The 21,602-nt window shown below is 37.7% G+C and overlaps 1 protein-coding gene across 1 annotated transcript; it reads right to left on the bottom strand.

Annotated features, from left to right (window-relative positions):
• Positions 1-513: 513 nt before the first annotated feature.
• LOC127569656 (superoxide dismutase [Cu-Zn]-like) lies at positions 514-21,184 on the bottom strand. Its single transcript, XM_052014456.1, has 5 exons — positions 21,039-21,184; positions 14,660-14,753; positions 8,481-8,550; positions 5,219-5,336; positions 514-633 (listed from the first exon to the last, which is right to left on the bottom strand). Exons 1-5 carry the CDS (start codon positions 21,150-21,152, stop codon positions 514-516), a joined length of 516 nt encoding a protein of 171 aa, XP_051870416.1. The 5' UTR covers positions 21,153-21,184.
• Positions 21,185-21,602: the final 418 nt, after the last annotated feature.

Here is a 21,602-nt window from a genome sequence, read left to right as displayed (position 1 = left end):
ACCTGGGTCACTGGATTTGTGAGGCATCAATTTCACTGGCTGCGATACAATGATATCTTTCCTCTGTGCTGTACCAGAAAATTGACAAACCTAGCCCTTCTTTAGAGGAAATTTGGCTTATTGAGTTACTGACCATATCATTTTGGGAAAAGGAGGGAGCCAAAGCACATAAATTTTCAAGAGGTACAACAGGAGATCTATGAATAAAATTAATTAGCAATATCCATCAACATAAGCCATGGATTCAGGAAGGTCGAAACTCAAAAATTCAATTTTAATGATGTTTAGTACAGCAAACAAAATTACATTTCTTTCCTTGAGATGGCAAACAACAAGATGTAATTTCAAAGTAAACTGAAACAAAACCACATGCATGAACAATTTTCCATGCATCAAGCTATATCAGTAAATGTTAAATACAACTTTAAGAAGTTCATTAACATTGGCTTACAGTTAATTCAGACTGCCTGCTTATGTTGCTGGTCAGAATTTTGTGCTGAAGTATCAGATTCTTTACTTGGCAACAACTTCAGCTATTCCAATGACTCCCCAGGCTAAACCTGTTGTAGCATTGCCTGTTATAAGGCTCTCTTCATTTCCTCCTTTTCCCAGATCATCTTCCTCTGCCCGAATCTTTCAGAAGTAAAAATGTCAGTATGTAACTTTAAAAAAGGCATCAACTAGACTTTGTCAGTTTTAAGATGCATTGATAAAATGTGTAAGATGAGAGAAAAGAAAAAAAAACAATTTCTTCCCAAAACTAAGGTGAGAGGGGAAAACGTCCAAGGATGCACACAACTCACACATATGACATTAGCATTTAAACTTCATGTGCCATGCTGATAACAGAGAACTTATCTTTGGCAGCAAAAAAAACCTCCCCTTTGTTTAAGGAAGCACCTATTTTCTGTAAATACTGTTAGAGGAATCATATTTTTTATACTTCAGAGCACATCAGTCTTTCATTCCTGGTTAGATACAGACTAATAGTACAGTGCCCCTAAAGAAGTGTCCCTCAAAGACTGAGATCATCAATTCAACAATGGTTTAGGTCACATATCAATGCATTACTTATTAAACTTAAGTTTGCAATATTTCCTTGCTAATGAAGTACAATCGTTCTCATTCAATTGCACTCAAAGTATTAATAGCCAATGCTACAGCAATAAATCTAGAGTTTTAAAAATCTTCTATGAACATAAACTATTTAGGGATTAACAACCTGCATAATCTGATGCAAGTCACATTTTAATTATGCTTAGGAACTCTAATTAATTGCATGTTATCATTTAGCTTGACCACAGCTTCTTAAATAATTTGCCTATTTTCTCAAATTTTAGCAAAGTTTTAAATAAAATGAATTCTCTTTAATTTCTCAGGTATTTCATGGGATTACTATTTACCTATTATTGGATTGAATCTTATGCATTTACAAAGTAATTACAACCAAGCACTTAATAAGAGATGAAAATGATTATAATGCTAGACAAATTGGTAATGTCCCTCAAAGAGTGGAGAAGCTTTGCTATGACAAAAGAAGCATTTATTTCTATGCTGTTTCTTGTTCTTTTGTCTCAGTATGTGCAAGATTAAAAATCCTTGTCACTTTCAAATAAGGCTTCAGCCCATTTAATAAACAATCAATCTGCAGATAAGGTGTGCAGATATCAATGGAGCAAGTGTTTGTAAATATTAATTTTATATTTGCATCCCTGATGCATTACATTAGTCTATTTTACATACCTCCTGACTTTTATGTCTGTGGACTGCTAATTCATTATCATCACAGCACAACTCATTTGCTAAACGTTAAGCCCAAGTGTGCAGATTATTAAAAATATTAGATCAACATTTACTCTACATTGCAATATCTCTTTCATATTTGGGCAAACATAATCTGTCACTTCTGACAAAAAATTTTGTAAACACCAAGAACTAATGAAAGTGGGTCCAAAGAATGACTAGCACTATTCCCAATATCCTGTGTAGCCTTTGTCCTTCTTGCCTTTGTGTGGAAAGGTTAAGAAAGCATTTCTTGCAGGAGAATGTACAAGGATACCCTTGTTTCTATATCCGTAGTAAAATTATTTGCATACACATCATTCAAAATTTGTTCAGAATACTACAGCACTTAGTGGGACAGAGGAGTAATGCAAAGTAACCTGGCAGGAAGTGGAAATTCATTGGATGTATAATAAGGTTGCATGGATAGAAAAGAATCTCTACCTGCCTTGTTTATTCGATGTATATAATTTACAAAAGTTTATTGCATTTTCCCTGGGCACAGTTGGAGAGATAATTATTTTGCATCACTGAAGCAAGGACCACTAAAAGTGGCTGGCATCAATTTTTGTCATTTCCTAAGCCACCTGTCTCAGTACCTGATGACTGTTTACAAAAAGAAGAATTTTATTTCTCTGGAAATAGCCTGAAAACCCTGACCAGTTTATCAAGGCTCCCTGATTCCAGACAAGTACTTGCAGATAGGCCTGACTGACTTTTTCTGTAATTTATTTAAATGTACTTTTAATGATTGAAAGAAAAGTAGTGATTGTTTAAACCGCTCAACGTCTTTGGTAAGTCCACATCCTAATAATCAGACATGCACAAACAGTGCAATACATAGCACATATTATAACAAAGGTAACAAACAAAGTCAGGCTAGCAAGTCTACAGAGATCCTCCAAAAGTGACAAGATTGATTTGCTGATATACTATATAGAAAAACTGTTGGTATGGATATACAGTTGAACACTACTCTTGCAAATCACCCATGATCAAATTACGAGACCATACATTGTCTCATTGAATTGTTTTGTGAATGTTGCACTTTCTACATAATTTTGAATGGGATAAAGCTATCTGCAATTGACAATTTTGGCTCCCTACTGTTTGCATGCACTGGGGCGAGGAGATAAAGGAAATTTGAGTCCTTTCATTTGCTTTCCAGAGGAAATGCAAAATAATTTCAAAATTTGTTAATTTCTTTAGGGCATACTTAGCCATAGCAATTGCTCAACAATTTATCTGGCACTTAATGTGTAGATTGTCTTTACCTCAGTTAAATTATTTCAAAATTTTAGATTTTAATATAATAGTATTAATATTATTATTTTTAAAGTTGGCTTATGATTTTTCCATTGTGAATTATTTAATATATTACTCAGAAATTGCACTTTTCAAGTTCATGATTTACTGTTCATAAGAATTCTTCAAAATGATTGGACATTCAGCCAAGTTGATGACATCAAAATTGCTGGATGCCAACTAATTGCTGGAACTAATGCTTCAATGCAGCCAATGTCAGGAAAGGGAAATACGTGCCACAGAGATCACAGAAAGTGCTCTTTCACTAAACACAAAATCATTATGCAATGGAAAGGTTAACATGAAATTTCAGTATATAGTAAACTAATATTATTTTAGATTGCGGCAAATTCACAGAAAACACCAGTCAATTTGGAGCTGGTAGATAAATGAAAGTTATTTCTTTCTATCCAGCTTTAAAGAGCTGATTAAGTATACAGATGCATTGCTATTGGATTTGATTTACTTTTCAAAATATTTCAACCTTACATCATTCACCATTCAAAACATTTTAAACAGTTTTAAGTGTCATATCTTCAAAATAAAGTCAATCTTTAAGGCAAAGCTAAAAAATTGACAATCTTTGGAAAAATGGTCATTTAACAGGAGGCACAGTTCAGACCTTTTGAATGGGCAGTGACATGGATAAATCGATGTGAAGAAATAATTAGCATTGACCATAGGCACAAAACTGAAGAATACAAATAAGCCTAACGTAAAATTATAATGGAAGATTTTCCTACATGGACAGAAAATCATAGGTTGTGAGTGTCTAAACCCAAAATGTAATCCTGCACATGATGGTAGCAATGTAGCAGAGAACCTTCTTATAAGTTATTTTCTACTCCTAAATGGTAATAAAGTACTAGCATTTGATAAAAGAGAACTGAAAAAAAAGTTTGGAAACCAATGATTTTAAAGATAAGATTGAATGGAGATGACTAGCTACTCCTTTCACCATGGTGGAAGATTATAAAGTTGGAATGATAATGGCGTGGAGTTTTATGACTTTGCTGAAAAAAGCATTAAAACTGAACATACTCAACAAATGCTTCCAAGTTTGATGGAAAACAAATAAAACAGAAGATGCTGGAACCTGAAACAAAAGCAGAAATGGTGGAAGAACTCATCTCTTCCATTGATGTTGCTTTACTGACTGAGTCCTTCCAGCATTTCTGTTTTTCTGCTAAGTTTAATGCCTGGTCTGCTAGTCTGCACTAACTTGGTTCTGGTCAACCAATGGATAATTCAACTAATGTCATTGTGTCTGGACTTGGGTGGGGAAAAGAAATCACGCATATTTTCCATTCGTAACTCATGAATCTGATTATATCAAGCTTTTGTTGAGCATCAGATGGAGATAAGGTTGAAAATAAACTGCACCTAATTAATCAGAATGCTGATTTTACAACTCCTGCAATAATTAGTAGATATGTTGTTCAGTTGCGAAGTGCAAAAAGCTTTGGAAAAATGGTTAAGTAGATGTTGCCAGGCCAGCTTTGCAGAATGAAATAGAGATCTACTTAAATAGCTTTACCAAAATTGTGTGTCCTGACCTAAAATATTTACAGGTTTGTCACATGCTTAACTGAACACACCTACTGCACACATTACTCAGATTATGGGGGAGTAGTCATATGATGGTCACAGAGTTAATTTTATCTTTTGTTTCATATTTTAAGTTATGATAAAGCAAAGGTACCTGCATATAACTGAGCACATTTGGCTTACCTGACGGAATGACATGAACAAAGAACAACAGATTTGTCACAAAGTAAAATATTAAGATGCAGTTTATATGGAGTTCCCCTCGCCCCCAACAGCCTTGAGATTATTGATGGTCATTAAATAGCTCAAAATTAATGCTACACCACCCCTCCTCCCTTAGATGATAGAATCATAGATATTTATAGCACAGGAGGAGGCCATTCGGTTCACTGTGTCACACCCACCCATCTTCCCCCAGTCAAATAGCCCTCCTCAAGGAAAGTGTCTAAATCAGATCATAAACTTCCTGTTGTGCAATATGAATCTGTTGCAACAAAGGACCCCAACATACTTGAAAAATGAAAATAGTTTGCCATGAAATACTCTACCTAATGAGACAAATGCAGACACTTCTAATACCTACCACCACAGCCCGTCCAATTATAGACTCAGTTCCTGAAAGACTAACAAGGTGATCTTCTACTTGAAATTCAGCCACGCCTTCTTCATTAGCTTCAACATTGCCAAGGTCTCCTACATGCCTAGAATGCATTAGAAAAAAGAGTCTAAGTAACACTTTCAAAACTTCTATTGCATTATGAAACCTTGAAAAGTTTGAAACAATTTAAAGTGAAGCGAAGGTCCTGCTGTATACCTTATCAGAGTACTGCTCCATGCTCCAAAATTTACATAAAAGTAGTTTGGACTAACTCCATTCATTGTAACCACAGACTGTGATTTCAGTACTCTGTTGAAGTCAATCTGGGAAATTATATTATTAACAAAGTCAAGCCAAATGTAATGGCCCTTCTCATTAGTCATGTATTCCATTTCATTGATATTTGAAAAACAGATTAAGAACAGAACACTTTATGCAGTCCATGAATCCAGATACAACAGAGCATCTCCATAACACACCATGTCAGATAATAAATTAGTTAAGTAGTTAGATAATAAATAAGTTAAGTACAAGGGGCTTATTTTGGGGAAGTTGAAATTCTTTACGAAACAGAACCTTACTGGACAGGGTAGAATCACTTAAGTTCTCAATAGCAACCTTCATAATAAAGAAATAACTTAGCAATTGATTTTAATATTCTTAGCATGTAGACTTATCAATAAAATGATATTGCAAGGAAGGAAAAGGCACTATAATATTATGTAAACTATGACTTTTGTATTCAAACAAGAAATAAAAGAAAATTATACTTTTTTTTACATTTAGTGCAAGCCTGAAATAGTGGAAATTTTCCAAGAAAATAATATGTTAAATAGACAAAGAAATTTATCTCTTTAAAATAAATTATTTTAATTGGAACTGCAGAGTTAACAGGTTTATATTTAAGGAACTTTGCTGTCTTTTTTTTCCACAGAAGTCTGAACATTGGAACAAAGCTAAATAAATGACACCAGAAAAATTCACAGCCACTCCTCTTATTTCTATCTTAAATGCCCCAAGTGCCAATGGATTTATCTTAGTGAATAATTCAATATCTTGTGATGACCATTGTATCCTGTGATGAAATTCAGCTGCTATCTCTTCTTTGGATGGAAATGGGCAACTATTTGAAAAATCAAAAAAACTACAGATGCTGGAAAGCGGAAATAAAAACAGAAAATGCTTGAAAAATTCAAAATTAATTCTGCTTCTCTTTCCACAAATAAGCCTGACTGACTAAATGTTTCTAACATTTTCTGTTTTTATTTGAGTAATTATTTGTTCCAATTGTAGCAACTTCTGAGCACTCTAATTCAAGATTTTTCTTGTAGAAACACTGAGGTAGAAATTCAATAATGTTTGAAAGGAATATGCAGAAATAGCATGAGTTATTGCCTTCCATCTTGTTTACTCTAGGCATTGTGACAGTTTTGGATTGCATTGAAAGCTCAGGATTGTCGAGGGAATGACCATGCACTCATCTACTTGTAATGAATGGTTTAAAAATTCCTGGGGGCTACAGGGCAGCTGCATTTCTTGAAGCTGCATAGGAGAAAAGGCTGCACTTCAACAGCTCTGAGTTGTGCTTTATACATGATATAAAACCTCTGCAAAGGCAAAGTCCCTCACAGCAGAACACACAGCCTCTGATGCTTTCTTGCAATTCTTGATTGTTGTCAACACCTTCTGCACATGGATATGAACTACTTGTGGCTTTCTATTGAATGAAGAGAAGATGAATTCTGCACATCTTGACTAGATGCGACATCTATCAACTGTCGACACCAGAAATGCTTTGGTGACTAAGAAACTAGAATGACATTCACCGCCACAGGCACAGCAGTACACATCTGTGGCTGCAGCTCTGCCTGCAGCAGTTTGCAGATAGCAGTAAACACATTTTGAAAACTTGGTCTCAAATACATTGCTTCTTAGATAGGTAGATTTAGGAGCATAGTTCCTGGAAAAACATTGAGAGTATTTGTCTTCCCCAACAGCGATCTTTTCCCCTTCCTCTTTTGGTTTCCTATGTCAAAAAGGCCATGAATTTAACCCTTCACTCTTGGTCATGCTTGAGGCCCAAATTCATGGCATTTTTCAGTTTGTTTTCCCTGGAGCTGAGGTGGGGTGGGAGGGGGGAGGGGACCTGATGGAGGCATACAAAATCATGAGCGGCACAGACAGGTAGACGGTAAGAAACTGAGGAAGAACTTTTTTCACCCAGAGGGTGGCTGAAACCTGGAACACACTGCTGAAGTGGTGGTGGAAGCAGATACTCTCCCAACATTTAAGTATCGAGATGAACACTTGAATTGCAAAGGCATAAAAGGCTACAGACCAAAAGGCAGTAAATGGAATAGTGTAGATGGGTAATCAATGGTCGGCATGAACATGGTGGGCCAAAGGGTCTGTTCTATGCTGTATGACTCTATGACAGTAAAACTGTGAATCACAGAAGATTCCCTTGAAACATTGCAAGTTTTGGTCTTTGACCTGCTGCTCACATCTGGATTCCCGTGTATTTCCTGTGTGTTTCCACATTGCAATGAGTGATCATATCCCTACTGTTTATCCTCATTATGTTGAAGGTGGATTTTCCCATAGGGAAGCCAACTTCAGATGACTGCACCTTCCAAAACTCAAGCTATACGTATGTGCATTTCCTAAAATCTTTTTTTATCTTGCATTGTATCACAAATATTTTAAGACCCATCCTATGCACATACCCTTATCTATGACTGGGTGGCATACATCCTAAAAACCTCAACCAACAGAATGGATTGTTAGCACTTATGGAAGACTTCTACTTCTGTAAATATTTATCTCAATACTTTTGGTCTACAATTACACAAACAATGGTATAATTTATTTGCCTGGCTTGCAGATTCCTCACACATTGAGCAAAATTATCCAAAATTAATATATATTTGAATTATACCCTGGCTATCTAGTGAATACATCATTCAAAATAGAAAATGTAGTCTTCTAAGACAAATTTTACCTGGCACTGAATAAAATTTGATTGGTCTATAAATTAATGAAATCATGTCCAAGATAAAAAGTATCTAAATATGATCCCACACTGTAACAAATAAAATGTCTGCATGACCTTTTACATGTAAAATTATATATAAATTCACTTATAAAAATGTTTTTTTTTACATTTAATACAAATAAAGCTTAATCTTTCCAACTTGTGATCTACTATGAGCTTCACGTTTAAAAATCACCAATATTCAACATTCACCTTTCTTCATCTTGTTGTCCACCATGTGTTTTCTTTCGAGGATTGAAATGTGGTCCTATGCTGTGATAACCTGAAAGTAAAGTATATGGTTTTGCATATAAAACATACAGTTTCACTAAATTACTATTATCTTTCAACAAAAAAAGGAAGACTCCACTCAGCATTAGAAGATAACTATGCAAATATATTGTAAAGGAAAAAAAAATCAAATGCCTTTTAAGGTTGCATTTGGTGACAATACTTTAGCCAACTAAAACAGAGGTGATGGGTAATGCCCCTGTCAATCAAACTTGGTGTCCACTCTACTCTCAGGATTTTCTGCACACAATTTATCTGCAACTGTCCTCGACTCCCTGCATTTTTCTGAGAAATTACCTTTGCTGCTGTGGTTTGCTTCCTCCATTCTTTAAAAATAATCTTAAACAATTACAATGTCTCCAGCATATTATTAAATAGCCTGTCTTCAAGATTTTTATACTGCTGATGGACTAAGGAAAAAGTCCAACAAGGAATTTTTAGTTGTCATGCAAACTAAATTTTTAAGCATAAAGTCCTAAACTTAATTACAGATGTACAAATCTAACAATAAGTGAACAAAATCTAGCAAAAGTAAGAAGACAAATCAGCAAACGGTCTAGAGAAGAGCAATCTGCCTATTAATGGCAAGTAGAAACTCAGCTGGACCAATCACATAAATACCATGGCTCTAAGAGGCTGGGCACCTTGCAGCAAGTATCTCACCTCCTGACACCCAAGGCCTTTCTACCATCTACACAGCACTAGCTATGCTGCTGGTCGTCACTCATTCTCAAGTAAGACCATAACATCTAGTCTATAGTGTTGCAATGTGCACAGAGGTGGCTTATTAGACCAATCTGTGCTCAAAAGTACCTTTCAGACAGGTAACAAAGGTAAAGCACTAGTTAGAAGTGTGATGGAATACTCTCCACTTGCCTGCATGATGGCAATGCCAACAACTCTCAAGAAGATCAACACTATCCAGGATGAAGCAGCCCACTTGATTGACAACCCAACAACCTCCCTAAACATTAATTCCTTCCACCATTGGCCCACAGTGGTTGCAATGTGTATCATCTACATAATGCATCGCAGTTACTCACTCAGACTACTCCGACAGCATGTTCCACACCTACGACCTGTACCACCAAAGAAGACAAGGGCAGCAGGTGCTTGGGAACACCATAGTCTGCAGGTTCCCCTCCAGGTCATGCACCATCCTGACTTGAGAATGTATCGCTGGTCCTTCATCATTGCTAGGTCCAAGTCTTGCAATTCCCTCTTCAATAGCACTGTAGGAGTATTTTTTACCAAAGGACTGCAGCAGTTCAATAAGGCAGCTCACCACCACTTCTCAAGGATGATTGAGATGGGCAATAAACACTGGCCTTATTTTATAGATTAATTTGAAAGAGTTCTAGCCCAGTATAAATTCATATTCTTTGTTATATTGCACAAATACTTTGGAAGTTTACATTATCAACTCCACCTAAAAGGCAAGAAAGGACATCCTGCTTTGAATGTAGATCATAGTCAAACTGCACATCTTCTTTTGGCATTATATGCAGACAATAATTACTGATAGAATTATTTGAGTTAAGCTAACTCCCTTTCCACCTACTTAATATTATTGGAGAAACTAAAACAAATCTTGTTTGAAACTCAACCTTAGTTGCCTAGCACATGCAGTCAATCTGAAATAACTGAATACATTATTGCATTAAAAGAGTTCATTTTTTTTAAATTTTGGGGTTCTCTTTTCATATAATCAAATTTCTTTTCGAATTCTTTTGCATCATGTTCACTTAGTAAGAGATTGGGAGGTTCAGATTATATATTTTACTCCCTGTGTCTGTATATGTCAATTGTTACTATTGTAATCCCGATCTCTTCGTACCATGTGTATAATCCCTATTGTTATGTGTATTAATTTGAAATTTAATAAAAAGATTGAAAAAGAAAAAGAGTTCAATATTATTCCAGAAGCATGCTCAGCTCTTAATTATAAACAAGTAAAAACATTAAAGTGAAGCAATTTTTTAAAAAGTAATTTATCTTCCCCTTTGCCTTCTAAAGTGTTGGTCTAAAAATCCCAGTTGAAATAAATAGGATTTGGAGCATAGCTCAGGTCTGAACTGGAAAATCTCCTGTAGACGGTGCTTCACCGGGGACTTTTCCTAGAGCCTAATGGTGGAGTGAAATCACAGATTTGGCCTTGCAACTCTGTCAATAAGTCAAGGTCCCCCATGTTTTTCAGCAGATTCATACATGTCCAGGATTTACAGCAGTTTCAATGGCTGAACATCAGTGGTTTCAAATGGATCTGCCAACAATACCAGCAAATTTTGGCCCCTTGTACTATCAAGTGAAGAGCCCATTTCGCTACCCTTGTTGATAAGCCACTATTTAGGGCAATGAATGGCACACATACAAAGTTCTGCTGAGAAGCATTCAGAAGATAGTAGTGATTGCAACGTAGAGAGGAAGGAGATAATCAGATGGCTTAGTCTGCAATGCCAGTTATGGCCACATTTGCTATTAGGAAGGCTTCAGTGCAACAGACCTCACACGCTGGATGCAGTCAGGAGAAACCACTGGAGAAGGGCCCATTTCCATGCTGTATTACTCCATGATTCTATAACCAGCACAAATTTCCACATCAGCAGAGTCCATTTTAAAGGGAACATGCTGTTCTACACAGGCAAGTTTAATACTTTTATCTATTCCCCAACTTCCAAACACATTATGCTTAAGTCCAGCATTGATCAAAATTCAATTAACTTGTCTGAGATCTGGGTGTTTTTCCCACATCTGTTGTTGCTACCTTCCATCACAAATTATATGTTTCCAGATTTGGTTGGTCTGGTAGGGCAGGATCAAGAAAGAAGAAACTACAGCAGAGGACAAGCTGATGAAATGAGTGAAAGACAGAGGCAGACATCAGTCAAGACAACACTTTTCCAACAGTCTCAAAAACAACCAGTTGGTTTGAGCAACACATTCACAAATTACAATTCAGTCAATTCACGAATAGTCATCCATTCCTTATCATTCTTCAATGTTCAAGAACATGTTCTACACTAACTTTTCCCCACTCTTGATTGCAAAATAAAAACTAACAGCTGATGTAAACATAAAACAAAACTTATCAACTCATTAATCATTACTAACAAAAACTAAAGCTTAATAAGAGTGGCCCACATATGGCTTACACTGACTAAGTACCTCAATTAAGTACTGCAAGGTTGAAAATCAAGACATTGGTCACTTGCTTAATCTTTCATTTGATACAGCTGTGCACTGCAATTATGTCGCTGATGTCTCATGCAGCAAACTGAAGGTCTCAGAGACAACTACCAGCAAAGCCTCTCCGGTCCAACAAGCAGCAGGTCTTATTCCCAGACATTACAGAAATCTGCAATAGGTTGTGCAGAGGGGCACTATTTGCATCTACATTGTTCCACCGATTAAATTTCGAAAGATTACTTTGGGTTGCAGACCAGTGTATGGAGATAGGATGGCTTCAATACTGCTACTGGGTTATTAATTACAGACTAATTTAATTACTTGAATTTCAATTCTCCAGATGCCACTGTGGGATTCAAACTCATCTCCAGATCAATAGTCCAGACCTCTGGACACTAGTCCAGTAACTTAATTTTTATGTTAACAAAACTAAAAAGTGGCCTTTAAATGTAATGATTACAGTCCAGATGAAAGGTCCAGACCAGATGGAGGGTCTCAACCCATAAACGTCGACTGTCCATTTCCCCATAGATGCTGTCTGACCCATTGAATTCCTCCAGCTTTTTGTGTGTTGCTTAGGATTCTGGGCAGGCTTGGCAAAGCAGATGAGAAGAGAATGTTTTCTCTTGCGGGAGAATCTAGAACCAGGGGACTTCTTATTGTTTCAGCATAAGAAGTTGTCCATTTAAGACAGATATGGTTTCTTGACAAAGGAGATTCTGAAGCTTTGGAATTCTCTTTTCTGGAGAGCCGTGGAGAGTGTGGAGGTAATATATTCAAGGCTGAGGTAGACAGATTTTTGGTCCAGAGGAGAAATCTATCAGAAAGGCAGGAAAATGGAATTGAAGCCAGATTCAGATCAACAAAAATCTTACTGGATGGCAGAAAATGGTCAAGGAGCCATATGGCTCACCCCTGCTCCTACTTTTTGTGTTCTTATTTTCTTAGCTACAGCATCACCTTCCTGGGCATGTCTGAGGAAATCTGCCAAAGTGCATTTTGATTCACTAAGGAGACATATGCTTTGTGGGATCCCATTGCCAGATTATCTTTTTCAAATGAATGGAGTCTCAATTTCTAAGCTTCTACCTAATTACAAACAATAGGGGGGATATGAAAGATAATTTTACACTGCACATAGGAAGTAACAGGTCACAGATGGTTTGCTGATTAAGATCATATTTGGCATCACAAACTGATTGGACTATAATCAACTTCTTCCAGCAGCACTGTGATATCTCTGTGGCCTGAACGTATTCTGATGACCATCCAAGCCTCAAGGATTCCACTACTTTATCATCCAGGTTGAAGCCCACTTCCCAGACGTATTGCCTTTGCACTGGTTCAGGACAATCTCTGTGTTTAGATTGTTTAAAGGAAAAAAATTAAACATCTTCTGAAAGACCAAGGTTATACTATTCAGCCAGGGCCATAACATTGTTAAAAGACGAAAAAGCAACCTGATTACTTGAAATGTTTACCATAAACTAAAGTCTAGCTCTAAGATTATCATCATCTGGTGCAGGCTGTTCATTAATAGAGACCAAACAATGGAGGAGGTGCTGGAGGAGAGTGAGTGTAAAGGGGGAGTGAGCAAGCAGCCAATGATCAGCCATAAGTTTGTACTGTATTGTCGAAATACCATTGAAAGGAGTCGGGACCCTATTGGAGCTTTCAGCTAATTGCCACTATTATTCTTGCCACAAATACAGAATGCAGAAGCCCACAAACACAATCAACTATATTAGCCTCTCCACAACTCCCTTTGTTGAAGTACATTCAACACATTACGGTTGAACTCAGTGCCTACAAGAGTAGTGGAAACAGAATCAGAGCTTTCAAAGAGCAAGTTGAATAAAACTCTGACAATCCACTACCCACCTCTTTATAAATCCCAATTGCTTCATAGCTAGCTCACCAGGTATTGTTTGCACTGCCCTATTTCAACTCACCGGAACCCCAGTCCCTGGACTCCCTTTCAACTCACTGTGACCCCAGTTCCTGCACTCCTTTTAAGTTCACTAGGGCCCCAGTTCCTGCACTCCCTTTCAACTCACTGGGGCCCAGATTCACTGGAATATTATTAATAATACTGTATAACTTATAAAACATGAATTAAAAGTGTGCTTGGGTAATAATCTCTAAAATTTCCCTGTCTGGCACCACCAGAGTCCTGAGTGTGCTTCATTATTGCAGTTTAATCTTCCTGAGGCATTTGGGAGAGAATAACATGAGGGCTATGGGAATGCACTTCCTGAGTGGGTAATGGAAGCAGATCCAATAATACATTTCTCAAACATACTCAAAAATGAAAAGTTTACAGTGCTGTAAGAACAGAGATTATGACAGACTGGACTACTTTTTTTAAAAACTGGCACAGGCACTTTGGGAATATTTTTGGATGCTATACCTCCAATATCAATTTTGACATTTTTATTCATTTTTGTGGAGAAAAATTTTGTAATATTATGCAGCTCATTGATGACCCTCCCTCTAGCTAATTCTACTTAAAAATGCTTTTTTGAGTTTTTCAGCACTATGATTCACAAACAATAATGACAATGGTCATTAACAACTCTCAGTAAAATGTGTGAGACGAGGATATGCAAGGGAGTCATTTTCACTTTGGTGCAATGGGAGAGAAACAGGCTATATTATTTTAGTTGGATGCTAAACATCACTCCTGATTGTCAATTTTATTGATTTGAAATGGGCAGGTAATCCACTCTTCATTGACTGGTTTACATTATTCTCAAGACACCTTGAGAGTACAGTTAAAGGCTGCACATGAAGAACTAAATCTGTAAATAAAATGATTAAAAATACTAACCTGCAAACAAAAATTATTTTTTCTATTAGCTAAAGGTAGGATTAAATGCAAGATATTAATAAAATTGCCGGTACTCTGTCCATACCATTAAAAAGATTTCCAAAGGCACAAACATGTAGCCCATGTTTTCCATGTGTTAATCCGGTAATAATTCCTTTTATTAATACTGTTCCATTTTTCTGAAAAGTGAGACATTAAATAAAATAGAAAAATGGTTACACATGCTTTGTCCCCAAGCAAGTATATATTAGAAACATAGATGTCCAATGATTTGTCACCAATAAAATCTACCATAAACATGGAAGTACAGTGCATTTTGAACTCTTTGAATTCCCCATAATTATCATTTCAGAGCTGGCCAGATGATCTGACTAACCAATTTAACCAATGATTGGCAAGCTAACAAATAAGTGCTCAAAGTATTTAAAACATTTTTTGTTCCTTGATGCATTTACTTACATGTAAATTTCATGGCCACTCTAAATAAAAAAATTGTGTTTTAGTGATTGTGGCTAATGCAAAGTTCCACTGAATTACCTGCACTGTTGGAGGTGCATATTTCAGATAAAACATGGCTGCATTCAGAATACGGAAGTTTTACTGGCATCTTTTCTAAAATTTACACCCTAATTTCAGGCGACCAATCAGGGGATCTACTGTCACATGATCTAAGATCAAATGAACTGAAACTACAAGCTCAGATGACATATTATCGTAGGATCAAATCTCCAAGAATGGCACCCACCAGTGTTGTTAATCTTACTCCACCAGTAGGACACTACTATCCACACCCACGTCCTTTCATCCTCCTTCCAGCACTTCAAACATTGGTAGCTGCAACTCATGGAAGGATGGTTCATGAATAAGGGTCTGCTGGAGCCCAATTTGGCTGTGACAGGGAATTGTAAACTGGAGCTTCCTATCCCATTTGACTGAAGTCCCCTTTCTCTCGTGCAGTGACAGAAAAAACAGTAGAGATCAATCTCTCTCTCTCTCTCTCTAGACACATAAATGATCTCTATCAATTCTTTTAAGAAAACATAAACCTTTGACATACTACCCTGAAGGTCAGTAAGAAAAAAATTAACTTTGGAATTAACCTAAAGCTGGCATAAGGGGTGAAATGCCTTCCAAAAAGAGGAGGAAAATTGAGAAGTTTAAAATGATTGAATCCTTTGTATTCATATCAAGTTTGGCTGGGCTCCCTTTATGTCTCATTTGCAATTAGAAGTTCACCAACAAGAAAGCCAAGCTGGAGAGGCACTTCACAAAAGAAAAATTATTTGCTATAAAGTATCTACATGGGGATGCCAGAAAGAAACCCATGGAGAAATTAAAGCACAAAATATAAGAGCAGCTGTATATTGATTTCAAAAACAAAAATAAAACTGTTCAAAAAATTAAAAACATGCTATTGTTCCCAGGGAAAGAAAATTAAAAATAGCCAGAAATTGCTCAGTCAGCAGATTAAGGATCTGAATGCAGCTCTGGGTATCTCTATTTTTGTAATGACCTTGCACAGATTGCCCTTCTCAACAGATATGTGAATTCTGAAGGACCCTGAGAGAGCATTTTTCTTAATTGCAGCCCTTTAAAGCCCAAACAAGAAAATAAATTGTCAGCAATTGTTGACTGTTGAAGGACAAAAAAATGCACCAGTAATTATCTCAGTCATGATAGCGGCAGGGAATTTCTTACACAGTTGCAAAAATCTGGATCATACTGTAATTGTGCTTCTTCAAAGAAACAGTCTGTACACAAATGTTTCCATCTAAAACCACAGAGGGAATGACCCTGGTTTTACAGATTGTCAATAAAACAATGGCAAAAGAATTGAATCATCGGCCATTCTGTATAAATTTCTTGAAGAGGTCAACTACCAATATTTGGATGGTTATTTCCAGGGAAAGCATTTTGCTGACTGCCTTAAACGAGTGAATATGTTTACATAGGAAAAGGGTGTAGAAGTGCAGAGCTTATAGATTCTCAGTGGCTATAGAAATTTCATTTTACAGTGACTATTACCTCAGAATTAAGCTAACAGAAAGCTCTGAGCAATACAGTGCCGTATCAAGCAGTGCTGCCTCACAGTTGCAAAGACCCAGTTTGATCTTGAACTCAGGTGGTGTCTGTGTTGATTTTGTACATTCTTCCTTTATCACAAGTTTCCCCAAGGTGTTCTGGTTTCCCTCCACATCTCAAAGATGTGCTGGTTGTTGGGTTAATTGGCTCCTGTAAAATATCTGTAGTGTACGTGGATGGTGGGAGAATCAGGGTGGAGTTGATGGTCTGTGAGAAAGAATAGATTCCTGGGAAATAAATGGGGTAATGGGATTGCTTTGAGAGCCAGAAGACTCAATGGGCCAAATGGCTTTCTTCTATAATCATAAGAAAATATGATATGAGAATGGGAGAATAAACTCTATTGCTACTAGAAGCCAGATCATCATTTGAGTGTGATATTTATGAGAGACATGGAAACAGTTTACCATGACTTAAAAATGTCAAAGAGAAGTCAAACTATGGGTTTGATATGGACAAACTAAAACAAAAATACTTAAGATGGAAGAAATCTCTGTAAGGGAATTTCAGCAATTAGAAAGGAAATGGAAACTGTTTAATTTTTGTTGTAATATATAAAGCAGACAACTCTGCACTCAAATTTTTACCATTTGCAGGAGCAAACTGAGCTGAACTAGAACTTGAATTGGCCACTTTGCCAATATAGATTTCTAAATTCACAGGCTTGGTGACTTAACTTGAAAGTATAGAAAAGGCAGGAATCCATGCTGGCACTTCAACATAATATACTGAAATTTATAATTTAAAAAAAGACCAAATGGTATTTGAAGTTCACAATTCATTTCCTGATGCCTTTGGTAATTTGAAGAGAGATCGAGTTGGCATTCTGTCCACCTTCAGCTCCCTTACCTGTGTGATAAAATATTTTCACTTACAATACTGCTTCAAAATAGAAATGACAGCATACTGTCCAAACATTGAAAGAAACTCAACAGCAGAAATATCATTAAAATCAATCTAAGTTCTCAATTTAGTTAATAATCTTAATAACAAACAGTGTGTTTCTGGTATATAAATTTATTTTAACAGTATAATTTTCAGAAAACATCATTGACTTGAAACTATTTATAATTACAGTTAAAATGTCAAAAATAACCAAATACCTTGTTTCATTATTATGAACTCACATGTGCAGTGTCCTCAATTGAGATGACATATGTATTAACTGCATTTGTTCTGTGATATTCGTCATATGTATCCAAACAACAGTTGGTATCCTCAGGAAGATACATACAGAGAAGGCAAGTTCAGGAGTGAGATGCTCAGGAAGATGGTAGTAATAACACCAATGTGTAAATTGTGAGGAAACAGAATATCCAGGGATTTGTGAACAACAGTAAACAGCATTGTATTAAAAATAAATATGTCTCTGTCCTGTTATTCATTCACTGAAACAGGAATTACCTGCATTGTGGTTCTTGAATTTTTGACCAAATTTGAAACAAATGCCTCTTCTTGACAAATGGTTTGCCAATTCCTGGGTACCTCAAAACTCCAGCCTTGCTGCTACCACATCATACTAAGGAAATCCTAGGATTGGGGCATCCCTCCTCAATGGAAATGAACCTCAGATAAGAATGAACTCACAAAGTGAATAAACAGGAAAAAACTGAAGTTACATCTTGCTGTCACAGTTTCAGGATTAGGCACCATCTCTGGCGAGGGCAATAAAAAGGCATATAACAAGAGATTCCATCTCCAGATATCTGGTTTATAAAGATGATTTTGAAAATAAGGAAGCACTTGCAAATAAAGAATGTCCAATACAAGCTCTCTTTTTTTGTATACATATATATTCATTTTGGGGACATAGGTGCCGCTAACAAGGCCACCATTTATTATCCATCTTTAGTGGCCCTTAAGAAGGTAGTGGTAAGCCACCTTCTTGAATTGCTGCTGCCCTTCTCGTGAAGGTTCTCCCACAGTGCTGTTGGGCAGGGAGTTCCAAGATTTAAACTCTGTGCCAATGAAAGAAGGGCAATATATTTCCAAGTCAGAATCGTTGTGACTTGGAGGGGAACCCGCAGGCGTTGGTGTACTCATGTATATGTACTGGGCAGGCACGGTAGTGTAGCGGTTAGCGTAACATTATTACAGTGCCAGCAACCTGGGTTCAATTCCAGCCACTGTCTGTAGGGAGTTTGTATGTTCTCCCCCTGTCTGCGTGGGTTTCCTCTGGGTGCTCTGGTTTCCTCCCACATTCTAAAGACATACGAGTTAGGAAGTCGTGGGCATGCTATGTTGGCGCCGGAAGCATGGCGACCCTTGCGTGCTGACCCCAGAACACTTTACGCAAAGATGCATTTCACTGTGCGTTTTGATGTACATGTGACTAATAAAGATATCTTATCTTACCTTGTCCTTCTTGGTGGAAGAGGTTACAGGTTTTGGGAGGTGCTGTTGGAGTAGCCCTTACAAGCATTTTGTAGATAGTATACACTTCAGCCATGATGCTTTCGTGATTGATGGATGCCAATCAAGAATCCTGCTTTGTCCTGGATATTATTGAGCTTCTTGACCATTGTCAGAGCTAATCCCATTTTAAAACACTTATGTTTATGCAAACTCCAATTGCCATTTATCTGTGCAAGATTAGCCTGGAACCTCTTATGCCAGTTTGTCCTCCAGCTGAAACAAATTCCTTACTACCACTGTGATGCACATCACCAATGACCAATGCACTATAGCCACCATGGCTTAGTCAAAGGCAAGTCCCGTCTGACCAATCTGATCTAATTTTCTGAGGAAGTAACAAAGTGTATTGATGAGGGAAGTGCACCAGATCTGGCTTACATTGACTTCAGAAAAGTCTTTGAAGCACAGGAGACTGATCCAAAATGTTAGGGCTCATGGAGCCCAGGGCAAGTTGGTAAATTGATCCAAAATTGTCTTGGCAATAGGAGACAAATGGTGATGGGAGAGAGCTGGTTTTATGATTGAATGCCTGTGACTAGTAGTGGACCATAAGTATCAGTGCTGGGATCCTTGCTGTTTGTAATATTTGTGAATGCTTTGGATGTGGAAGTGGAAGACACAATCAGTAAGTTTATGTATGACACAAAGGTTGGCAGAGTTGTTCATAGTATTGAAGATAGTCTTAGGCTGAAGAGAATGCTGGTGAAATGAGCTGGAAAATGGCAGATGGAATTTAATCCAGACAAATATGAGGTGATGCACTTTGGGAGCACTAATGAGGCTGGGATTTACACCATGAATGGTGTGGCTCAGGGTGTACTGAGGAACAAAAGTCCCTCTTTTCCTCAATACACTCTGAGTTAATGTCCAAAGATCCTTGAAGGTAGCAACACTGGCAGATAATGTGAAGGCATGTGGGATACTGGCCTTGATCTGGTAGGGCATTGAATATTGAAGGAGGGAGGTTACGCTCCAACTTTATAAAACCTTGGTCAGACCTCAGCTGGAATTTTGGTCACCATACCATGGGAAGAATGTGATAGCGCTGGAGAGGAGATTCAGCAGGATGTGGCCTGGGATGGACAACTCATTTATGAGAAGAGTCTGAAGAAGCTAGTTCTGTACTCCCTGCATCAGAAGAAGTTAAGGGTGGAGGAGGAGGGGGAGGGGGTAGACATTATTGAGGTATATAAAATTATAAGGTGTATAAATAGTGAAGACTGCAAGAAACTTTTCCCCATAACAGAGGCAGATAAAAATAGAGGACATAGATTCAGAGTAAGCGGAAGAGATCCGGAGGGGATAATGAGGGGGAACCTTCTTCACCCAGAGAACAGCAACTAGCTGGAATGCACTGCCTGTGTGAGTAGCTGAAGCTGGGTTGCTGACAGCATTTGAAAAGTGCCTAGATATGCACTTGAATTGCCTAGGCATAGAACGCTGTGGTCTGAGGGTTGAGAGATGGGATTAATTTGGAAGGGTGCCCACTGGCCGGTGTGACAAATTGGGCCAAATGGCCCATTTCCATGCTGTGCCATTCTATTAATCTATCCACACCTCTGCCAATAAAGCAAATTTAATTCCATGTGTTGAGGGCATCTTCAAATATATCTTCCGTTTTGTTTATTTACAGTATTTAGCATCCCAAATATATTAAATAGTCCTTGCCATGGATAAATAACCACTGATTGATTTTATGTACCAAAATGTTCAATAACAACACAAATAATTTTCTTTCACAAACCCGCATTTTAAACGATGACAATTCGGCCTAATCTCGAGGAATATACACACAGCGACACTGACAATTCCTGTCTTAACTTCCACTGATCATGGGGTGAGGGGTTCTGGAAACATCAGCAGTTTTGCTTGGCGCTGCCACCCAGGTCACCCTGCAGGAGGGCCGAGCGGGACAAGGGCGGCCGCCATTGGTTCGGGCCTACGTCCCCGCCACCGATCGAGCTCACCTGCGACTCAAAGGCGATGGTTCCAGCAACACCACTGACGGGATCTTGTAAGTTGTGGGGATGAGGATACACATCGTGCTCATCCTTCAGAACGCAGACGGCCTTTATTTCCATCTTTTATTTGAAACCTACAAGACCTGATTGTCCAAACCTCTGCGGTTAAGCAGACATCGAGCACGTTCACCTCACCTCTCGGTCCCCGCTGTGGGACCCAAACTCCAGCTCGTTCTTCACCCTGTACAACCCCACACACTGGCCATATATATTTAGTCTCGTCCACTGATATCCACCAGCTGCAGAGATTACAGTGTCTGCGTTTTTTTTTGTTCAAACACAATAAGTGTCAGTTTTACACCTAAACGATTTTTGCTTCTTAAGCAGATCCTCAGGGTCCACCAGATCTGTTGATTAAAAAGGTGACTGATGAAGCCATTGTAGGACCAGCAGATTCTGTCACAAGTAGGGCATAAGGGGTGGGCGGGTGGATAATTTGGGAGATAGTTCTCTTCTTCCACGATTTACACTGGGCTTCCCTGTGCACCTGGCAAATCGACTCAAGATTCT

Source organism: Pristis pectinata, chromosome 4 (genome assembly GCF_009764475.1).
Source record: "Pristis pectinata isolate sPriPec2 chromosome 4, sPriPec2.1.pri, whole genome shotgun sequence".
In the NCBI taxonomy this organism is placed as follows: domain Eukaryota; kingdom Metazoa; phylum Chordata; class Chondrichthyes; order Rhinopristiformes; family Pristidae; genus Pristis; species Pristis pectinata.
Note: the sequence above shows the minus strand (reverse complement) of the source record. Positions and strands in the feature narration are given on the sequence as shown.